This window comes from Phasianus colchicus, chromosome 6 (genome assembly GCF_987193195.1).
Source record: "Phasianus colchicus chromosome 6, bPhaCol1.hap1.1, whole genome shotgun sequence".
Classification (NCBI taxonomy): domain Eukaryota; kingdom Metazoa; phylum Chordata; class Aves; order Galliformes; family Phasianidae; genus Phasianus; species Phasianus colchicus.
The window spans coordinates 12,165,919-12,188,093 of record NC_143441.1 but is presented as its reverse complement, the minus strand read 5'-3'; the positions used below and the strand labels follow the sequence as shown (position 1 = coordinate 12,188,093).

General features: G+C 38.0%; 1 protein-coding gene across 14 annotated transcripts in view; it reads left to right on the top strand.

Moving 5' to 3' along the window:
- NEK11 (NIMA related kinase 11) overlaps positions 1–22,175 on the top strand; it is a 114,756-nt gene that overhangs the window by 63,233 nt on the left and 29,348 nt on the right. For 11 of the 14 annotated variants that reach the window (XR_016467691.1, XR_016467687.1, XR_016467690.1 and 8 more), the window contains exons 14-15: positions 3,242–3,302; positions 9,722–9,818. Coding sequence is in view for 4 of the 14 variants with exons in the window: in XM_031590304.2 (XP_031446164.2) it covers positions 3,242–3,302; positions 9,722–9,818 (158 nt within the window). In the remaining 10 variants the exon portion in view is untranslated. Of the gene's footprint in view, positions 1–3,241; positions 3,303–6,836; positions 8,282–9,721; positions 9,819–10,041; positions 10,320–17,908; positions 17,983–22,175 lie in introns of those variants that run through there. The other 3 variants (XM_090142463.1, XM_090142462.1, XM_090142464.1) reach the window with 3 other exon arrangements.

The window sequence follows — 22,175 nt, the reverse complement described above, 5'->3', positions numbered from 1 at the left end:
CTTAAAAATAAATTATTGTTCACTTTTATCAGACTTGAAGTGTTGGTTTTTTTCATTTTTCTCTTTTAGAAAGCCTGTCAACATTTTCATTCAACTTTCATTGACAATATCATTAAGCGTCAATCAATACTGTTTTGGAACAGGCAGATTGCTGCTTAGAATTAACAAAGGGCAGAAGATAAAAATAGATTTCTCAATAAAGCAGAATAAATTGGGTGTTGGCAGCCAGGTTTGAGCAATGTCATTCAGTCATTTTGTAGTGATTCAGAATTTAGTGGTGACAAGAAATTGATGCTAGGTTGGAAGAGCTGTCCCACTGATGTCTCTTGTCAGGATCCAGCCCCTCCAGGCTGTGTGGCTTTGTTTTATCGCAGTCTGTGTGCATGCCATGCATTGGTCCTCTGCAAATTGGCTTCCCCAGGCTGAGCTAGAAAGCACACCCTCTCAGAGCATTTGTCTCTCATGACTTTTTATCAAAGAGGCAAATAGCCTGACTTTATTTTCCTTCCTATTGACCAGCACCTTATATAAGGCAAAACTGACTTTTTGGGTATTGGCGCAATCACCTTTTCTTGTTCTTAGGAGTTGAGAAGAATTTTCTCTTTTCCTGCACAATTTTTTACTCAAGAAAGGGAAGTGTGAAGACAAAGCAGGTTGGACTTAGCTGTACGCCCATGTCTGACCTAACTGGATATAAACTCTGTACAGTTAGGAGGAATACACATTTTTAGGGAATAATTGTAATAATAATTTGGCAAAAACACCTAATGTGTGGGTCAGATAGAACATGCTGAGAGGTACCTCTTTCTCTCTGGTGATTGTAAAGAGATCCACAGTTATTAGCATACATGGGGCATCTTCGTTCTGGATGTCAGCAGTTACGTGAGATGAATCCCACTCAAAGGTAGGTGGTATCATGCTCAACTTTAGTAATAAGCTTCAAATCCTACCAGAATAGACTTGATCTTGCTAGTATATAGCAGGGCATTGCTTCAGCAGTCATCTACTTAATACCAAAACTCCCACTCCTATTTCTATGATAGGATTCAAACTCTTTAACTCTTTCTTCAAAAATACCTATACAAATTAAGCTTTTGAAAGTCAATGCATTATAATACAGGACAAGGACCTGTAAGGCATTTACCTTCTTAATCATTGCTAACATCTCAATTATCCAGTGTCAAGATTGCTTTACTCATTAATTTTGTGCAGATAGAGTACAGAAATGCTATGTCTGGCAGTGCTTCATGGTGACCCCATTATTTACTTCACCCAAAAACTAAAAGAAAAACGTCTGATATTTGTGCAGAAGTTCAAGTAGCAGTAGCAGGTCAGACAAGTAATATAATTGAATAACACATTGGGATGCATAATGTTGAAAGGGGTTGATGCTCTTAATTCCTGCTATGTTAGACTCCCACAGACGTCATGATAGTTGGAGTAGTGGCCTTATGAAATGATACCTTTCATACAGGAAGGTAGAGTCAGGCACTCAATCAGTATAATTGAGAGTTTTAGGATGGGAGCTGAGATGTCTACTTTGTATTTATTGGTAACTTTTGATACAGTTTGTGTGATCTCAGCTGCACTGTCTGCTTGTAGATGTGGAATTTTCTCCAGTGTTAAGCCCTCACACATGTGAACATCTCATCTTGGTTGTGTTGGTTGTAACACTGGAGTTCAGTGTCCTTTTTCCTTTTCTTTTGCAATTTATATGCAGATTGCCAGATTTCAAGCAAAAATTTGTCAGTTATGTTTCCAGATCTCTAGCTTCTTGAGCTAGTGGCTCTTTTCCACTTTTTAATTATTTGGGTTTTTTGGGAGTGTTTCTAATTGCATGAGAAACAACGTGAAAGAGAATAAGAAACTATATCTAAAAATAAATTGGAAAATATGAAACATAGGAGTTTCATTTTGAGAAGTTAGCAAACCATGAAAGTTTCGCATTTGCTTTTATTTAGCTGAGATGCTTTTTACTGCAGTTTATCACTTTGATCTTTGTTTTCTTTTAGTGATAATATTAATAGCAAATTAGCCCTCTTCATTATTAGAAAGTCTAGTAATACAGTACATTAGCTCAGTATTTTCAGTTTCCAGGTTGCTCCTGAGATCATCAAGCCAGATAATCAACTGGCATAAATTATCGTAGCTCCAGTAATATAGTATAAATTATCATCACATCTCCAGTGAATTATAGATCCAGTGGATCAGTCTGTGCATTATTACCCCAAAGCTGTTCCACTAGGTTCCTAGTGGCTGGCATGGCATCCTTAGTCTCGCCCCTTGCTGTTAAAAATGATTTCATTCATTCTGAGTTTGAAACGTCCAAGCATTCATCCTTGTTGCCTCTTAAGTGCATGAGTGCTTCTCTTCTGTGCTTCTGTCAAATTCCCTTTCCTATTCTGTAGGCTTTTTAAAACCACAGGCTTCTCAATACCTTTGGATTTTTCAGTGAGGTCCAATTTTTGATGTTCATTTTTAAATAGTGACGGGATGCCGTGTTGTCACCCTGTTGTCACATGAGGTGCGATAACAGCTTTTAAAAACTCAGGTTTTTCTCTTACATTCAAATGAAATGTGATGTGCTTCCTAGAGCACAATATTTTCTTAATGGTCAGATCTTAAATTTCTTCAATGTACATGTATGACGTTTCACATGAAAGATATCATGGCAAAACTGTTAATTATCTGTCTTGTAACAGAAAACTTAAAATAGAAAAGTGCTAAAATCATTTCCTAATTAAAGTTTCAATTATTCATGGTTAGAAGATGTGTAAGTAGGTGCAATTACATGAAACGTAAGTATTACTTTGTAGTGGTAAATGTAAGTCTTAAGAAATTTTGGAATGTTATGAAATCTATACTTTCCTTTTCTAATCCTGTTGTAGATATTTCAAGGATAACCAATAATAAAATGCTGGTGTATTTTCAAATATTGCACACCAACCTCAGCAATAAACATTCTTTAAGCTACATGCATAACTGTCCTACATGATTGTGTTCTGCTAGACATCTGACTTAAATAATTGTTTTTACATAACTCCATTCCCAAACCTACTGTTTTAGAGGAAGAAAATATTTATGAAGTTGTGAGAAATGTATTTATCTTCTTGTAGTCTAGCACTGACACTCTTTGGTGTAAGTAATATTCTTTGTTTGTAGGTTTGTACCTCTGGTACACTATTTTTTTATTTAGGATTTTGGTCACACTAATGCTCTTCGTTATTTCGTTTATCCTCAGGACAGTGATATTGAAGCAATGGTCAAGCATTTGGAGAGCATCCTAAATAATAGCTCATTGGGTAAGATGATATTTCTTCTTTAAATGTAATATCAGCAGTTATTAAATATTCTTATTCATCACATTCCCATTTTGCAAAAAAAAAAAATCTCAAAAGTTATCTTTCTGAAAATTGCATTCTTAATCTACTACTACTACTAAGATAAAATGAATTTTTAGAAGTTTGTTATTGTTTTTAAACAAAAAAGGATGATCTAGATTTGGATAACGTATATTCTACCTTACATTATTCCAGTACAGGCATAGGAAAATCACTGAGCATTTCAGTTTGCAATTTAATCCTAAAGTCTCCTGCAAATTCTCTCTATAAATCTAGAGTTTCAAACTCTATTTCTCATACTCTACTTAAAAGCTAAAAAGAAGCTATAAGTGAAAGATGGCTATCTACTGGAGCTGGTGTGGCCACTGGAAGACTAGAAGTTAAGCTGTGCCAGTAGCAGTCTGTGGGTGGGTAGCCTTGATTTGGTGCCTCATTTACACTCAGTCATGATAAACTTGTGACTTTGAAATGAGAAGATAGGGGAAGCTTGGGATATTCTCCTTGCAATGATTCCTTCATTGTTGAGCTCTGCTTCACCCCGACTGCATGGAATGACAGCAGAGAAAAGTTAAGAAGAAAAAGAATATAAGGGAGTAGTCAAAGTATGGGCATCACACTCACATTCGCCCTCTGACCACCTTCAGAGTTCCATGTCAGGGTGATCTTTGACTGAATGAAAGTCTGTTATCATGTGTTTTGCCTTCACATTAATAGATCCCATGGCTTTCAAATTTTGCACTTGTTTATCCCTGTTGTCTGCAGGAGGTTTACAGAAGTGGAAATGGGAACAAAATGTTGCTCTATACTTCAATAATTTGTTTTCTTAATGCAAGAGAGGAATTGCCCTAAAGGCTTCTGGGAATAATTCAGAGCATTGCCCAAAGCCAAACAATGACATTCTTTGAAAAATAAATCTTAGTTTTAAAGAGTTTCTTGGCTTCCTCTTTTTCTTTCAGTGTAAAGAAAAAGATGCCTTTTAAAATTATGATATTAAAGAATTAAATTACGATTTAATAATTAAAAATCATCTGACCACTCTGTGCTGAAACTTAAAGCCTTTCTCAAAGCTGAGCTAGCAATTAGGTTTGCATCATCTGTTCCAAACAAATACCTGTGATAATAATATGAGAGAGATCTGCTAGGGTCCCTTTTATCTTTGTATGCTCAGTATTGCTGAAGAGCTTTGAATACTTACTCTTATGTTCTTTCAATGTCAAGCTACAAAGCTGGACGGAGTGCAAACTATCTTTAATCTTAATCTATATCCCATCTTGTTAATGTGCAGCTTAGCCAGAATCTGTGAGCCAGGACTATTATTTTTTTATGTCAGGATGTAAAACCTAGAAGCATTGTGCTTATTAACCAGAAATGCTTGTATCATATTGTTTGGTTGGTTTGATGGTTTTTGTTTTTGTCTTTTCTTCACATTCTCACTGCAATTTAATCCTTTTTCATTAAAAAAGAAAATCAATTTATGATATGAAAAGATATTTCAGTTGCGTTGTTACAGGGAACTCTTAAAAATGCATGGTGACAATTTTCTTAACAATTGAATCAAATAATTATTGTTACTCCAGGTCCAATAATTACAGAAAAGAGAGAACAAATCATTACATCTGTTTTTAAAAAAAAAAAAGCTCTCCATAGTAATGTAGTTAATATTTTATCCATGCATCTTGTAAGTCCTGCTTTGGTGTTGTGTTCACCTTCCTGCCAGTACTAATGCTGGTAACTTCAGCCTAGCATGACAGGGGATGTGTTAAGCCCTCAGCACATGCAATCCTTCATCAGGAATGCTTCTTCCTCACTCTAGAATCCACTTGGGAGAGTTTTCTTGTGTTTGCTACCATTGCTTTTCCTTCACTGGTCCACAAATTCATGTCATATCAAAAACGTTATGTGCATTTTACATAAGCTGGATGTTTTCTGTGTTAACCCTAAGTGCTAAAGCTAGTTTCACCCATTTCCAGGTCTGCATTTCTTTAACAAGTAGAAAATTGTAGAGATGGGATCCCCAGTGCTGGCTTATGCCTCACCTCTTACAGTTCCTTGCCCATAGCCTCATCTTAAGTCTCCACTTCTCGAAGTTTCTGCTAATGTATTGGGCAGATTCCACATAAGTAACTAATGGTTTCTACTATCTGTCTAAAAAGTCTGGTTGTAGAAAAAAACAGCTAGGTTGTAGATGTCCCCTCCTTGGAAGTGTCCAAGGCCAGGCTGAATGGGGCTTTGAGCAACTTGTTTGAGCAACCCTCTGTTACAGGAGGTGTCCCTCCCTATAGCAAGGGTTTGGAACTAGATGATCTTAAAGACCCCTTCCAACCCAAACCATTCTATGGTTTTGTGATTCTAAGAATACAACAATAGGTGGAAATAAAACCAGTAGCCCCAAGGTACTTAGAAGAACTGCAGTTACAATTTTATCTATTAAAATGAAGCTCCAGCTGGGCAAAACCTGACAGACCTCAGTGCTGAAGTCTTGCAAACCCAGACCCAAGCCTGTGGGCTGGCACTAGCACTGGCAGTGCCATGTTGCTGGGCTGCAGACCTGCAACGTTACTGTAATAACTGCTCCTTAAAACAGTAGGAATTTTATGGCAGTAATAGGGTGAATGCAGAAGTTTGACTGGTCCGAATTTCTCCTAGCATTTTTCATTGTTAAAGGAATCTTAAAAAAAAAAAAAAGTACAATTTCAAGCACAATTCCAAGCATATCTTAGAGAACATCTGAGTAAAGATGGAACTTTTTTTAATGTCAGCAAGGGTTGTGATGAAAATGATGCAATAAGATTGCATTGTTTTTGCATTTATGGTGTTTCTTTTGTATAAAAACTCAGGGGTAAAGGGTAAAATCCTGAGACTTTTTTGAATTAACTGAGTTTTCTCCTTACAGTTTTCCAGTAAATCACTGAGAATATCTGTGCTTCAGTACTATGTAACCTTCACTTGGGGTTGACTTTGCAGCTCTGTGTAGTTGATTTGAGATAAAATAATGCATGCTAGTAAAGCATGAAAAATGGAGTACAGACAAGAAAGGAGATACAAAATGAAAGGAAGTTTGAAAAACTACCTCAAAGGTTTACTAAGTCGTCTTAGATTAAGCAAAGGGAAGGCTAGAGGCAATTTGGTCAATTTGTATTTTTAAAACATTATAAACTCAGGAAAATACCTGTGATTCTGGGGAGCTTTTCAGTCTTAGAGAAAAAGGCACTGGGGGATCTCATATGTAGAAATGAAGGCTGAAAAAGCAGATCCAAAACAGTAGTCTATGATTCAGTGGAAATAATTGTTTCTTAACACATAATGAATTATCAAGAGATGCAATAGATGTCTAACAACAGTACTTGGGGTTTTAGCAGAAATGTAGGTATGAATTCCTTTAATACATAATGTACAGATGTCTCATCAGCTAATCATAATCATCTTTTTTTACTGTAAGTATCTATGAGTAAATGTGAGCAGAGTATTTCTTTCATCTTTTTTTCCCTTTGACAGAGTGAGAAGGATGCAGTGAGTGCAACAAAACTGATACTCCATGACCCAAGAGGACAATTTTGCCTCTTGTTTTCTGCTAGAGACTGGAAGACTATTCATCTTTAAAATGTATTTGGGAAGTGAAAGTACTCAGCTTTGAAAAGTCACTTTTTGTTTTTTTCACTTGACTTAGTTTAACTAATCAACAATGGTAAATTGCTTAACAATGCAAATAGTTACTTGGCCACCTTTTGAAGAAGCATAGTTATTTGTTCTGTAGATGTATGGGTAGGCAGAGTGTTGCAAGTTGGGAAGCTGGGTGCAAAATATATTACTAATCAAGTAACTGCTTCTAAGAAAATCCCTGTGATTTAGAATTTGGTGTGGGTTATGAATCACTCTAGGAAAAGTTTTGAGGCTTTTCATAGTAACACTGTGAAAAGCTGTTAGTGGAATTCACTGAGAGCTCTTTTTTTCATGAGTAGCTGTACCTTTACAGCATCCTACAATCTATAGTCCTCGCAGCTGCTTCACAGTACTCAGAAGATCATATCTAATGGAGAGGAAGATAGATATTAGTTTGTGTTTAAAGAGGAAGCACTTCTTGGCCAACTGCTAGTGTTGAAAGTAGGCAAAGTAAGAATTATTTAGACTGGAATCCTAGAAAAAAACAACCAAGAAGAATGCCTTTAATAGTGAAATGTCAGAAGAAAGGGAGATAAAGTATTGTAGCAATAAATAGACTGAACCCATTAAATAGAGTTTGCTGTGCTCTTACCACGATGATATATCCTGTAATAATAAAAATATCAGAATTTAGCTGGGACCTGTGGTTAAATGTACTCAGTCTTGAAAGAATGCAAGGTTTACATTTTCTTTAGACCACTTGTGCTCAGAGCAGGAAAAAAAAGTAATTATTTTTGAAGTCTGACAATGAGATCAAAGCCCTGGACCCTAATTCCCTACCAACCCAAAAAGGAGTGAGCCACCCAGTAAGTCATAAGCATTGCTTCACAGCACTTGAATCATCCTCAAGTCCACTCTGAATACCTGAATTCTTCGGTGCTGCTGAAGTAATTGAATGTTTAGAGATCACATGATACATAGGATAAAATAGATGGATATATATGTGTAATCTTAAAGTGAATCATCAGGATTTTTTTTCAGTGTATGAAATTATTGGTTGCTAGTGAGAAATGAGCTTGTAAATTTTCATCTTATAAACTGTTAACTGTATCTCAATTTTAATATGTAGGCACCAGATAACTGTTGGCCATTAGATGGCAAGAGAAGTTTGAAATCTCTTTTAAACGGTCAAATGGTTTGTCCATATTCAGAGAATGAAGTCAGTGATCCGTTTCTTCTTTCATCTATCTCCATGACTGCTTCCTATGTTCAGCTGCAAAGCCCTGAATCTGGGAGATGCTCAGATGCTCATTGTGAACAATTCAGCTGAATCCTTCATGGTAGAAAATTTACTCTCAGTATTCAAATTTATGATCAGGATCATGTAAGTCATAGGAGCCTAACTCCTGGAGAAGTCATGATTATGCATTCAGGAGAGAAGCGTTCTGTACTGTCTAGCAGTGTCTATACTGCTCAGAGCAGGAGAGTAGCTGAATGCTCCTTCTGGCTGTACATGATCAATGCTAATGTAATCCAAGCTAAAACCCAGCGAAGTCCAAGTTAAAAACACCTGCTTGAAGAGGAAATTGTGTTTATGTAGCCAAGACATTACATTAACTTCTTTGTGTGTCTTATTCATGTCCTGTGCAGAACCCTGTTGTGGCTGTTCAGAACATAGGTGCTGTGTACCACAGCCCCTGGATTTACAGAGGAGAAGTTCCACCATGATATACATTCTCCTCTGTGGGGAATTGGAATCCTAATGCCAAATAGTTTTGCAGGAAAGAACTAAAATATCTGCTTTGTTTAGGTGAAAGCAAAATATTTTTTTCTCCCTCAGTTACAAATAAATGAGAGGAGTATGCAAAAGTAAAGGGAAGAACTGAGTAAGCCAAAAAGAGGGACTAACACAGGAGAATAATGAGAACAAACTGGCAAATAAAGAAACTTTGTCTGGAAATCAGAGGGGATTTTAGCCAGCAGGTCACAGTGTGGCTCTGGACTTGTCTTCCAGTGGGAGCAGTAGAAGCAATAAGTAAATAAATCACTAACTTGAACCTGAGGGCTTGTCAGAAGTTGGGCAGGGGCTTGTGTGATGCAGTGGCAACATAAAATTGTGGGATGTTTGAACTGACAACTCTGGCAGTCTTCTGTGATTCAGCAGTGCTGGTCTTAGGTCATCAAATATTTTAACAGCACATGAACAATGTGAACAGGAAGTGTGTGTGTGTGAGCATTTGCATATGATATGCATATATATATGTAGTCACAGATATACTTCCATGGAGTACTTTCATCCGAAGAGGAAAGCAATGCCATAAGTCAGTTTACTGTCTAATTGGTAAAACACTGTGAGTTTACAGAATGAGTAAAAGGAGAGATTTACCTGTTAGGAAAAGCGTTTCTGCTCTTTCTTACAACTAAGTGCGAGAACAATGTAAGAAAAATATTGTCCAAGTAAATTTCATTTTGTTGAATATTTGTCTGTCCCAGTATTTCCTTAGTAACTGTCCTTTCTACTGTAATAGAATAATTCCTTCACAGCAGGAAAATTCATGTTACAATTCTGGTGCTTTTGAGATATAAATCTACATGTCACTGCAAAAGGAGTTGTCCTTAATGTGTATTTAATAATCTAATTCTTCTTTACCTAATATGGCACTACCTTGTGAGGAATAGGAGTAGTCTTCCTTCTTCCTCCTCCTGACTGCCCTTGACTCTGAAATAATGCTCAGGGGATGAAGGTGAATGAGGTTGTATGTCTGTGCATTGATTTGTAGGTTCGGCAACTGTCACCAGCATGGCTCCAGGGGTGCCCAAGGGATTCAGAGCCCTCAACAACACTATGGCTGAGACCAAGTTGAACCGCATGAGGGAGTAAGTAACATATTTGTGTGTTGCCAATATCTAGGCAAAGATGCATTTGAAAAATGGCAGAAGGTAAACAAAACTGTGTTGCCTCCCCACCCCAAAAAATCCCTAACATGCTAAGGTATTTTTTACAAACTGGATACCTACTTGCCTGCACAGATGTTGAAGTTTGACAGTCAGTTCTGATTGTTTTCTTGTAATCTGCACTATCACTGTCATCTTTTCCAAGATCTAGTTTGTTTTTGCTGCTGTCTGGGTCACTGAGCTGCAGATCTTCATGTTCCCACCGTGTTTGCTCCTTCACCTGCACTTCATTCTAGCATGGAAAAAAAGATTAAAATTTGTTTCCTATAGTGATACGATGATTAAAACTAAATGTCATTGCTATTGCCATGAGTTTTCAAATGAGATAAGGGTTGCACAACTCCCTTTGAAACTCAGTTACTTTCACTATCATTAACCATCACCTGAACTAATAAAGATTTCAATGTCTTTATTAAAAAAAGATCTGTGCTTCCACTCTAAAGTGTACTGGTTGGTATATCTTGAGTTTCTTCCAGTAAAATGTCAGTAATTTGTGGCTTTCCAAGTTTTATTGCTCCCTAATCTAGGTACTGAACTGATAATCATTATACCACCTATTATTTCTGAACTCAGTTTTTCTCTACAGTATTGCAACATTCAAATGATTTTGGATTTTAAGCTCCTTAAAAGGCATTTCTATCTTGTATGAGTGGACAGTATCAGTGATATGGCGTATGTTACCAGAGTCCAGACTGTTAATGCTCCCATTTTTATGATTCCATTAAAGAAAACTAATGCAACTGTAACTGTATTGATGCAAATCACTGTTTGTAACACATCATGTGTACAATGTGCTGTATATTCATGAGAAATAATGTGATTTACTTCAGATAGAAGCTTCTCCATTTTATGATATTCTGATAAACAGCTGTTCCTTGGGTTTCACTTCACAGCTTAGTCCTTATTATGAAACTAATCAGCAGGTTTCACAGTATCTCGTCCTTTCCATTCTCTTTTAGTAGAAAGTACTTTTAAAAAAAACCACCCAAAATGCATCATGTTGCTCTGACTAGTTGCAAGGTGGGGTTGTTAGTCAAAATATCCACTGGTCTTCCAGCCTTTACCTTGTGTTCTTACAGTTACAGGATAAACCTTAACTATTTGAGCTTCATGGTCATTGTCTCTAGGGCTGAGGTGCAATTAAATCACTTCTTGAAAAGTCTGCTTTTCAGTGCTGTCTATTTTCACAGTTTGTTGGTTCTGATAGGATCAGCCTGTAATGGTGGTTAAATTGAAAAAATTGGAAGTGCTGTTGCATTGTCCTTTGGAAATAACACATCACAGTGTAGTTTATAAAACAGTCAAATGTTAATGAACAGCCTGATTAATTTCAGTATTTACATTCAATGCATTAGACCTCACTGTTTTGGAACAATTTCCTTGTCATCTAATTCCTGAATGAGAATGGTCAGCTGCCCAGTCGGCTGGCATCTTGAGAATAACCAGCAGACTGTATCTGTGAGCCATACTGTAAGCCATTTTAAAGTAAGAGTGATTAAGAGGAAAAACTGGAGGGGAGTGTTGCTTTGGTTTTGCTTGTTGTGGTTGTTTGGAAAATAAGGGTATAGATTCCCTCTTGTGAACTGTAATAAGTAGTTTAAAGAAGTCTGCCTGACTATGTACTCATGTTACTGTGCTTTCTCCTGAATGTAGTATGTAGACCATGTGATATCTGAATATCTAGATATCTAAGTATGTAAAGCATGTTCATTGCTTGGATTTCAAGGTGTTAAGGAGCAAGTAAGTGAGCACAGTACCCAGCATACACATGTAAAAGGAGACCCTTGCAAATTCTCACATACATGAGAGAATGCACATAGAGCACAGTGAGGGAGTTTTCAGAGGGGAGAAGGAAGTATACTTCAGAATGATGTGTGAAGCCTTATCTGCTCTGTTCATCCATCAGCAAACTTCACATGGTGTGCTGTACTTCTTTTTGTCAGTGCCAATTTCAGAAGTATCTGCTGTTATCTTGTGCACAGCCATATATATATATATATATATATATATATATATATATATATATATATTTTCATGTGAGGGGACATCATGAAGTTGTGCTAAAAGCCTTTACAGGAGTATAGAAGGAGTAAGACATTGATATTCTGGAGTACTGTAGGTAGGTTTTTCTTTGTTTCCTATTTAACTTTTTTTTTTTAAAAAAAAAAGCTTCACCTATAGACAGCTTGAGTCTGTTTATGTTTTAGTCACCAGCTTCCTTCACTATAGCCCCTGAATGTTTCCTCCAGTATCATCTTACCAATCCCATTGCATTCCTCGTTTCAGCATTTTGAGTTGTTATCGTCTCAGTAAAAGCCATGATGAAGTCACCCAATCCAGTGACAACAATTTCTAGTTTATTATACTTGATATCAGGATTCATTATAAAGTTTATAGCAGCATAGATTTAGCTTTATCTTTCAAGTGGAGTTCATTCTGTCTGCAAGATTTCTACTTCAATGCTAGCACATTTAATATTAGGATCTTCTGAGGTGTTTATAAGAAAACTCAATTTCTTGAACTAGCTCCTGTGAAGGTTATCTGAGCTTTTTCTCATTATGGTTCTTCCCAGCTTTGCATCCTAACTGTAGGAAGTAAGCCAAGTATACAGAGTTCTGTGACTCATACAGTTTTTAGGTTTAGGAGCCTTGTTAGATATAGGAAACAGGAGTATTTTCTAACCTGGCCACACTCTCATTCTTATGGTTGTTGCTATCCCAGATGGTACTTCCTGCTGCAGTCTAAGAAGCTAAACTCTCACATGCTCTCTAGAGACAAATTGTCTTCACCAGGGAGAGAAATGAGGAAAGATGAATGGCAGTTTCAGAATGGCAGTTTCACTGATGCTACCCTATAGAGATTTTGCGGTTACACATCTCAGAAGAGAGCCACATTGTTCTTCAGAAAACCCTTGAAGCTAAAGCACTTTTTTCCATCTGATCAAATTGTTATACCAGCTGTAAGGTGGTTTTTTTTTTTCTTTTTCCCCGCACTGATGTCCATAAAGCTTGTCAAAGCCTCCTTTACAAGATATCCAAAGCTTTGTCAGTGCTCATTACCTGAAAGATTGACGTTGTCCGTGGGGAAAACTTCAGAATAGTCATTGTAGCAAATGCTTGTTTTCTGCTTCTGAAAAACTTAGTAGATAGAACTGATGCCTTTCTTCAGCACTGATAGCTTCTTAAGGGCTACAGCAGCTATGGAGGTCAAAATCTACTTTAAAAGAGAGAGGCCTATCGTGTTTAGATACGTAACTGGAAAAAAAAAAAAAGATTTTATATAGGAAGTGTAGCATCTCCCTTATGAGGAAAGGATGAGGAAGCTGGGTCTCTTTAGCTTGGAGAAGTGGAGACTGAGGAGTGACCTCATTCATGTTTATAAGTACATAAAGGAGGATGGAGCCAGGCTCTTCTCAGTGACATCCAATGATAGGACAAGGGGCAGTGGGTGTAAGCTGGAACTTAGGAGGTTCCACATAAATACAAGAAAAAACTTCTTCATGGTGAGGGTAGCAAAACACTGGAACAGACTTCTCAGAGAGGTTGTGGGGTCGTTTTCTCTGGAGATATTCAAAACCCGCCTGGACACATTCCTGTGTGGCCTGATCTTGGTGTCCCTGCTCCAGCAGGGGGATTGGACTAGATGGTCTTTCAAAGTCCCTTCCAACCTCTGTGATTCTCTGATATCTCTCTTCATCTTGCTGTATCCTATTATGAGGCCCTTCTTTCCACATAGCTGACTATCTCAGATGGCTCTTCACAAGCTTATGGGAAGTCTTACGATGTGCTTGATCTGAAGTCACTACAGGGCTTCATGATCTAAAGGTGAGAAATAAGACAAGTGTTTACAGAAATTTATGGAAAAGAAAAAGCCTTATTTGGTACTTTGGTGCTTGTATTCGCAATTGCACCTCCCTTTATTATGTAGTACATCCCAGCTGTCCAGTGAGGACAGCTTCCCTTTGAAACCTTCTCAACACTGTAGTGAAAGTTCATTTTTAGGCTTTGAAAAATGAGAATTTGTGTTTTACAGAGTAAGGCTATATTTTTTGTTTTTTTTTAATGTAATGTAATATCTATGGAATATAAGTTGTATTTTGTTCTCTCTGCACTTAAAATATAAAAAGAAATAAAAATGAAAAAAATGAGGAAAAAACTGTTAGTACAGAGTACTTTGTGCTCCTTTGAGGAGGTATCCATGAATACATACAATGAGTCATTTTAATAGCAGTGAACTTTAATACGCAATTTAGAATTCAATAAAATATATGTCAGTAAAAGGAAAAAGCTTTTATGCCCCAAATTTTAAATAAATTAAAATCCTTTAGCACAGCAGTAAGCACCTCTTAGTCAGTCCCTGAAGTCTTACACACAGCAGTCTGCCATGATCAGGCAAAAGACTTCATCATCACCTGCTGAGTGTAAGTGAAGCTGTCTTTCAGAAGTCATGGAGAAAAGGCATATAGTGATATTTTTCTTCTATTCTTGTGACTGCTCATAACGCTATTGGTTAAGACTCATGAAGAGTATGCATATATATTTTTGCTTGTGACATTGGCATCAAATATATAGTTCATCTTAAAAATTCATGAAGAAAGGTCATACTGAAGTGATTGAATGGGCACTGAATATCCTGTAACACTAGTAGTCCTAAAAGTGCCTGAAGTGCAGAAGACTGTGAACATTTATTTCTGCACATTTTTAAACTCTTCTTGTAAAGAGACTGGCTATTTGATTTAGTGATTTATTAGATGTTGGATGGGCTGACTCTGAGCCTACTGAAAATGAGTTTGTTATTGACATCATTGAGGGCATCTTCAGGTGAAGCCAAATGCAAGAAATATAGAAAATCTAACTGGAGTTTTAGACTTTGGAAAAAAAAAAAAAAATCTGAGGCCTTTGGTTGCTATTAAATGTCGTGTTGAAAGTATTATGATGTAAATGTACCTGAGGACTAAAGTATTTTCTTGCAGACAAGAAACCTATTTGGTATTGCCGCTGTCTGAGCTGTGACTGATTTTTGCAGCCAGGTAGAGGACATTCATCTTGAGGATATTGATGCTGTAATGTTTTTGAGCATGAGATTTCCTCTTATACATACTTCAGTTTTCTGTTTAATACTCTGTTTTCTGGTAGTAATTTCAGTGTTGTGATTGCACAACAGCTTACAGTATAAATGCAGATTTTTACACTCCATGGGCTAAGCCAAAATATTAGCTGCATATCCATCCTCCTTGTCACAATTTTTATTGCACTTCATTTTTAAAGGCCAGTCTCCATCTCTTAGTGTTCAGGGCGTGTTGGTGTCCTAATCTCCAGGATTACTTGCTCTAGTTCTTCTGGGGTGCTGTCCCTCCCATTCAAACTGAGTGCACATAGAATTTTATCCTTATATCTAGTACAGTATGATCCTTGGTATTTAGATTCATCAAATTATATCCAGTGGTAGGTAAGGAGGGATGCGGAAGTGTTTAAATATTGGAAAATCCATTGTATTCATTTAGGCCTTACCTAGCTCCCATGCAGGAAATAAATCACAACACTTGAGTAGATCCAATTTTCTCAAGAAATAGTTCATTACAAGTGGCTACTCCTTTTCTGCCCGGTACATGCAGAGTCACACAGGGAGCAGTGGCAAAGGAATTAGTGAGGCTCATGTTTCACATCTTCAGGTTGAATGTGTTTTGTGCTGTAACATAACAGAATTTCTGTACTATTGAGTTGCAAATGATGGCATCTTCAAAATTGTTAAGATGCACGTCCAGAGTATTATAGCTATTTGCCTTCAATTTTAGTGGCTGCTCAGTTTTTCCTGTTATTCTTTTCAACAGGCCTTCACCCTGATGTGTACTGTAGGAGGGGAGAGAGGACTATAGCAGAAACTGTGCTGGTTCTCCAATATATCTGAGCTCAGCAAATCTTGCAAGTGATTCATAATTTACTTGTTAGGTGGGGATGTACTGATTATATAGATCTCAGTACAGCCTGCCAGCTATGAGCAAGGTCAGAATTTACCAGCTGCTATTGGAAAGTATTTGGCAAGAACAGTGTGCTTTTCCCCATTTTTTTTTCTTGTTTTCCTTTGAAGTTAGTTTATACATATATTGTACCAGCTTTATGATTTTGGAAAATGGGATTCTGATTTGAAGTCCCAGGTCACTGATCCAAATGTCCTTGGATTTTTACCCAGTCTGTAGAATAGGATATGTGTTTACTCTGGTACAAAGCCCTCAGCCATGTAGCCTAAATGAAATCAATAATGTTATTTGCTATATGTCAGTATAAAAATGTCCAAGTATTGTTATCACAGAATTATGGAATAACTTAGGTTGGAATGGACCTTAAAGATCACTGAGCTCCAACCCCCTCCCATGTGCAGGGTTAGGATGCACTTGGAATTAGTACAGGGAGCAAACTTGGTAGTGGGTCTATTAGCCAATATACAAAATGGCACAGTTAAGCTTTGATATGGTTTCTTGGGATGCTCATCCTGGTGTTCATTTTACATATTGTTGAGCCTCAGGTCCAGCACTTGAAATGAACAGTAAGATTTTATGAATTTACTTGGCTATGTTAAAAAAAAAAATCAGACTTTTTTTTACCTTCTTTACTGGGCTGCATTTCATAGATCTGTGTGCCATTCTGTTATCCTGAATTTTTAAGGATTTTTTTTAAATGGATACTAATGTCATAATTACTTTAGCAATAGAGAATTTTCATCCAGTCTGAAAATTATATTCCAGTTGCGAAACACATAATTATTAATGTAGAATCATCCATTTCAAAATGTCAAGTAGCCCAAACACTCAAAACATTACAATTAGACTAATACATCTTTTTGTTTTGCACATAAAACATAATTTCCCTAGTATGTCATGCTGTGCATACATCATACATAGACTGAGCTATTCAGTTTTCTAGTGCCTTAATTTTGTCCGTCATTTCCAAATGTGAGCATACTCTCACATGCCATTAATTATATAGTCTGTTTTCAATATAGGTAGACTTAAAAAAATCTTGACAGTGTTTGCAAGATGTAGCATAGTGACCTTGGGAGGTTTATTGAGGTGCATAGAAGTAATAAAGGTAGTGAATACTCAAATGGCACTCAGCAAACCCTTCTGGAAAGAGGTTAGCAATGCAGAGCTGCTGTAATAAAAATAGACTCAAAGAGAACTTCTTTCTTCATCTTTTTTTTTTTCTGCTGCACATAGCTCCAGAGGTAGGGAAATACTCTGCTGAAACTCCTGCTGTCTCCCACTAGCAACCACGAAGACTATTTTAGAGTGATGAGTATTTGGCCTGTAATTTCTACCAGTATCTCCCAGAAGGCAGATTCTATCCCTGAGTGATTGATTTATGACAGTATTCCACTTGCTGAATCAGTCATATTCAATGAAGAGTTAAGAGCTCAGTGCAGATTAACTCACTTTGCACTCACAGGTTGCTTGGAGTTCTGGGGCTGGGTATTTTTCATAAAGCACAACCCCCCCCCCCCACACACACAATTTTCCATTCTCACAAGCTCTATTCTGATTTCTGTAGACAGAATTCAACAGCTCTAAATTCTAATTCACAGTTCTTCCAAGAGCTGATGATAGCTTTTACTTGTTAATTTATCTTGGAAAATGAAATGCATAGAGAATATTATTGATTTTTTCAGCTGTGTCTACAGCTTTAAATAATAAGATTATTCTTATATCAAGAGAAAACATATCCTAAATATGCTTTGAATTTTGCAGATCCTTGAAGTAGGGTGTCAGAGTTTTGTTTGCAATGAAATGAAGGTGCTTTAATTCAGGAGTTATGAAGTAATTAAGGATGAGTTATAAAAATTATCATTGTCTTCAAGTGAAGAAATTTTCATTCAGTGATATTACAATGAAAGTCAAAGTCCACTGATGCTTGAAGGTGCTTGTAGGGGGTAGTCTTAAGAATTCAGATCTCATTTTACTAGCTTTTGTACCATAATTCATCCTGCTTTTTCTTTCTTTTAATATGCTCTTTTCTTAGACATTGCCATACTTACCATGTTCCCGAGACCCAACAGATGTCAGAACTAGAAAGGTAGTGCCCTTCCTTGAGAAGTAAGTTCCTAAAAAGTAAATCAATAAGCTTATAATGCAACTTTCTTAGTAGATTTCCAGAGCAACCATCAAGCTTTGATGCAAATGCAGTTTTGAACCCAGAACAGAAGATAACTGGAGGGAAAAGGAACTGTGAGATGCTGTAGCAGATATTCTAGGATTTCCCTGGTACTGTTAGGAAACTATTTTTTTGTATGAGATCAAAGATATGTGATTTTCTGATTCTTTTTCAAAAAGCCACGTTGGGAGAAAAATTTAACTGTCATTTTCACGAAGATTCATGTTGCTAATGTTTAGCTGCAAGTAGCAAGCACTCTGTTGTATATAGGATTAATAAGCGAATGATTAGAAATAGTTTGTTTGGGGATAAACAACTTGAGATGGGGCCTCACGAGGGTGGAGTTGAGGGGGACACTCACCTCCCTCATTCTGCTGAGCCATATCTTTTGTGCTCCACCAGCCATAATCATGATCCACTTGTCTCCCCATCCACTCAGATGGATATTCTGTGCTCAGAAAACTTTCAAAGTTGACAATGAGGTAATTATGTGTAAGATTAGCATTTTGAAATCCCTAAATTTTCAGTGGTTAATGTAGGAGCTATGTGTTCGCTGTCTGCTGTGGCAGAGGTGAGATGTTACTGCTGCTCTCTGGTCCAGGAAGGTCCTGGTGTGCTCAGCTGTGACTTGTGCAGAGCGTGGTGGCTGAGGAATAACCCATGCAACAACTCCCTGAAGCACTGTGAAAATGCTGTGTAGGAAAGGCTGGTTCCCCCTGGGGACAGAGGAGAGAGGGCAGAACAGTTTTAAATGATAGTTACTGTCATGCAGAATGACATCTCCAAAAGACAAGCTGTAAACCCCCTCAGCTGCTGATTTGTGTCATGGTCGTCCTTCAAGGCAGGTGATGAAAAGCTGTTGAAAGATATTAACCCATCTACTGACACCCATGGAGGAGCACAAACTCCAGCATTAATCTTGTTTTGTGGCTTTTGTCAGTGCCGCATAAAGGTAGGTGTATTGTAGTTGATCTCCAGACCAGAAAAGAAATATTAACACATAGCTAGTAGCACTACAGTCAAAATAAAGACCCACAGGATAATAGGAAATTCTTTGTTCACCCAGGGAAAGATTTACAGCTTCCTCAGCCAGCCGAGAACATGTTATTATATTGTCAAATTTTAGTAATTTTGCACTGATGCGTAGGAAATCAATTTCAAATCACCAGATATCCTGATGCATTCATTTGGACCCAGCTCCATGGAATGACTTGGCACATTTTTTAGGCACAGTTGGACACCCTGAGTATAAAATTGCCATTCTGAAGGCTCCTATTTAGCTCCCCTCCGACACTGGCAGTGAGTCAAAGCACTAAGTGCCTGTGATTTAGCTGATATTGATACTGCTTCTCAGATGCTTAGAAGCACCTTATCCTTAACAGAACCAACTCTCTGTCTCATGCCAAAACCCTATCATTAGCCACAAATCAGATATCTGTCTGCCTCCGTGGCCTTTGGGGCTTGTTCCAGTTAATTTTCTCTCGGCATTTATTCTGTGCTGCACAGAAGCTGGCAGCATGAGGCATTTTATTCCAAACCACAGCTGCCAAGGATGACCGTGCAGGGACTGGCAGTAGCTGCTCTCAGCCAGTAGGCTGGTGGTCAGAGCATGCTGGGGGCTACGGAGGGCCCCAGCCCTGTCTCCCCTTAGCCTGGATCACTGGTGTGGTCCTCTGCAGCTACAAGGAGTGAGGGAGGCTGGATTCACTATTGAATTTCTTCCAGTTCTGGAGGTGCTCAAGGCCAGGTTGGATGGGGACCTGGGCAGCTTGATCCAGTGGGTGGCAGCCATGCCCATAGCAGAGAGTTGGAGTTCAGTGTTCTTTAATGTCACTTCCAACCTAAGCCATTCTAAGATTCTGTGTTGGGTATCCCCTGTGCTTGTGGATCTTGGTTGAGAAAGGGATGATGGCTCATTTCTGGGGGAAAATAGTGAGTTTGGAGGTGAGTGAGCTACAAGAGTAAATAGCTGATAATCAGAATACATGGGAGTGTAAATGGGATCTCTGTGCTGGTTCTCACAGTGCATTCAGAAGTTAGGCTTTTAGCTATTCTGAAGCTGTAAATGCAGGTGTGCTACACTTCATGTGAAATAGTACCTATAAATGGAAATGTGGTGTGAAATCCATCATTATGCTTCTGAAGGTCCCTTCATATGGATGGAAAAATATCCACTGGTGCAGATCAGGGGTGTAATGAGCCAACTTTGCTTTCTGGGAAATCGCTTCCCCCACTCTGTTGGTATAATAAAAGACTCACTACTGTGTTTGACATGTACTGTCTGAGATCCCAACTTTCTGTCCTCATTGCAGAAAATGTTCTATGTGGTAACAGACTCGTATTAATGCAGCTTTCAAGCCCAAATAGAGCCTGATATGTTCTTTTGTAAAAGGAGGTTATAATTTTTGTCACCTACCCGTTCATTTTCAAACTATGAGCTCTTTTCCCCTAATTCTATTGTATCAGGTTTTATACGGAAGAGCTAATTTGCATGCTTTGCCAAGCTGCACTGAAAAGATTCCAGTCTGCAGGTAACACTTATTAGCAGAAACAATGCTCCTGAGGTGTGTGTTTGCTTATTTTTCATCTTTAAATAGAAAGGAATGACAAAAAAGCAATTTGTTGACAAGAGAAGGAAGAAGGGATCTCTAGAGGCACTGATGAAGCAGTCATGATTTCTAAATAGCTTTTCATTGATTAATTTTTAACCACTGGAGAGAAATTGAGTATTTCTGCTGAGATTTGAAGGAATTTCCATTACTTGCCTAACAAATTCCGGTTTAGCTTTCTGTGCTAATCTAATCCCTTGGTTGCCAGAGTCTGACATTTGATCACTTCTAGCAGTTTTCCACTGAACATCACTGTTGGGAGAAAAAAACTGTTTTCCAGTTATGGGAAGTCTGACTGAGTCACACCTGGACCTGCAGGGAGTCAACCCCAACCCTGTCTTCCTATACTGGGTCTCAGCTGCCTCTGCTGCCAGTTCCCAGCTGTCAGAGCCAGCAGGATGCACAGGTAGCGTACAGCAAAGGGTGAGCCACAGCCAGTCCTGACCGAGCTGCAAAATAAGTGGTGATGTGAAGAGGTGTCTCCTCCTTGTGAGATCAGAGCAGCCATAAGACTTCAGGCAGGAAGATGTGTGAGGTGGCACTGGCTGATTTTATTAGCTGCAGATCCTGCTGGCTGTAATATTAGGATTTTTCAGGAGCTTTGTTGATCGCTTATCTATAACAAATAGTTCACTGCTAAGAGATGAATAAATTGGTTCCCATCCTGACACAGCTTTGGGCATCCATCTTCCCAGTTTGCCATTGTTTGAATTTATAGTGTGTGTCAGAAAGTCAGAAGAAGAGGAGCATGGAAACAGATATTCAGGATTAAATGTAACCAGTTCACTTTCTATTAGCTACTCTTTGTCTAAAAGAATTTCCACCATGCAAAGAGTTAAGGCATCAAATATTTTTATGTGCTAGGGACAAAATAAGTGTAATGCTTGAGAAATATGTTACAGCATTAGAATTTCAGATATCATTAGTTTAGCTTAGTAGGTAGGAGACATTTTTCAGAGAAACTTGTTTTGCTATACTAAGAAACTATTGAAGAGCTTCACAAGGAATTTTATAGAATTGTAGAATCATAGAATCATTGAATGATTTAGGTTGGAAGGGATCTTAAAGTCCATCCAGTTCCAACTCCCTGCCTTGGGTAGGGCTGCCACTCACTAGAGTAGACTGCACAGGGCCCCATTCCAACCTTGGACTTGAGAACCTCCAGGGATTTCCTGAAAAAGAAATGATTGTCCTACCTGAATACTCTTGAAATCCTAGCAAAAACTTGTTGGGAGTAAAGGCTGCTAGCCACAACTTCACCTAACCAAAATAAGATGTTCTTCAGTACAAATTGCTGATGTCTTCACAAAGTGTCAGCAAACTCTCCTGTTTGATGCCATTCAGGTCCCAGTCTTGCCATGGGTCTGTATGGATGGGCACCATTGGGGTCCAGCTTGGGGTGTGTGAGCTTAAGCAGGTTTGTGAGGTGAATGCAATCCCTGCAGCAGACTTACAAGGAGCAGGCAGATGATGTTTCTTCAGCATATCAGAAACTCTAACGTTTTCACCAAAATATTATGAACCCT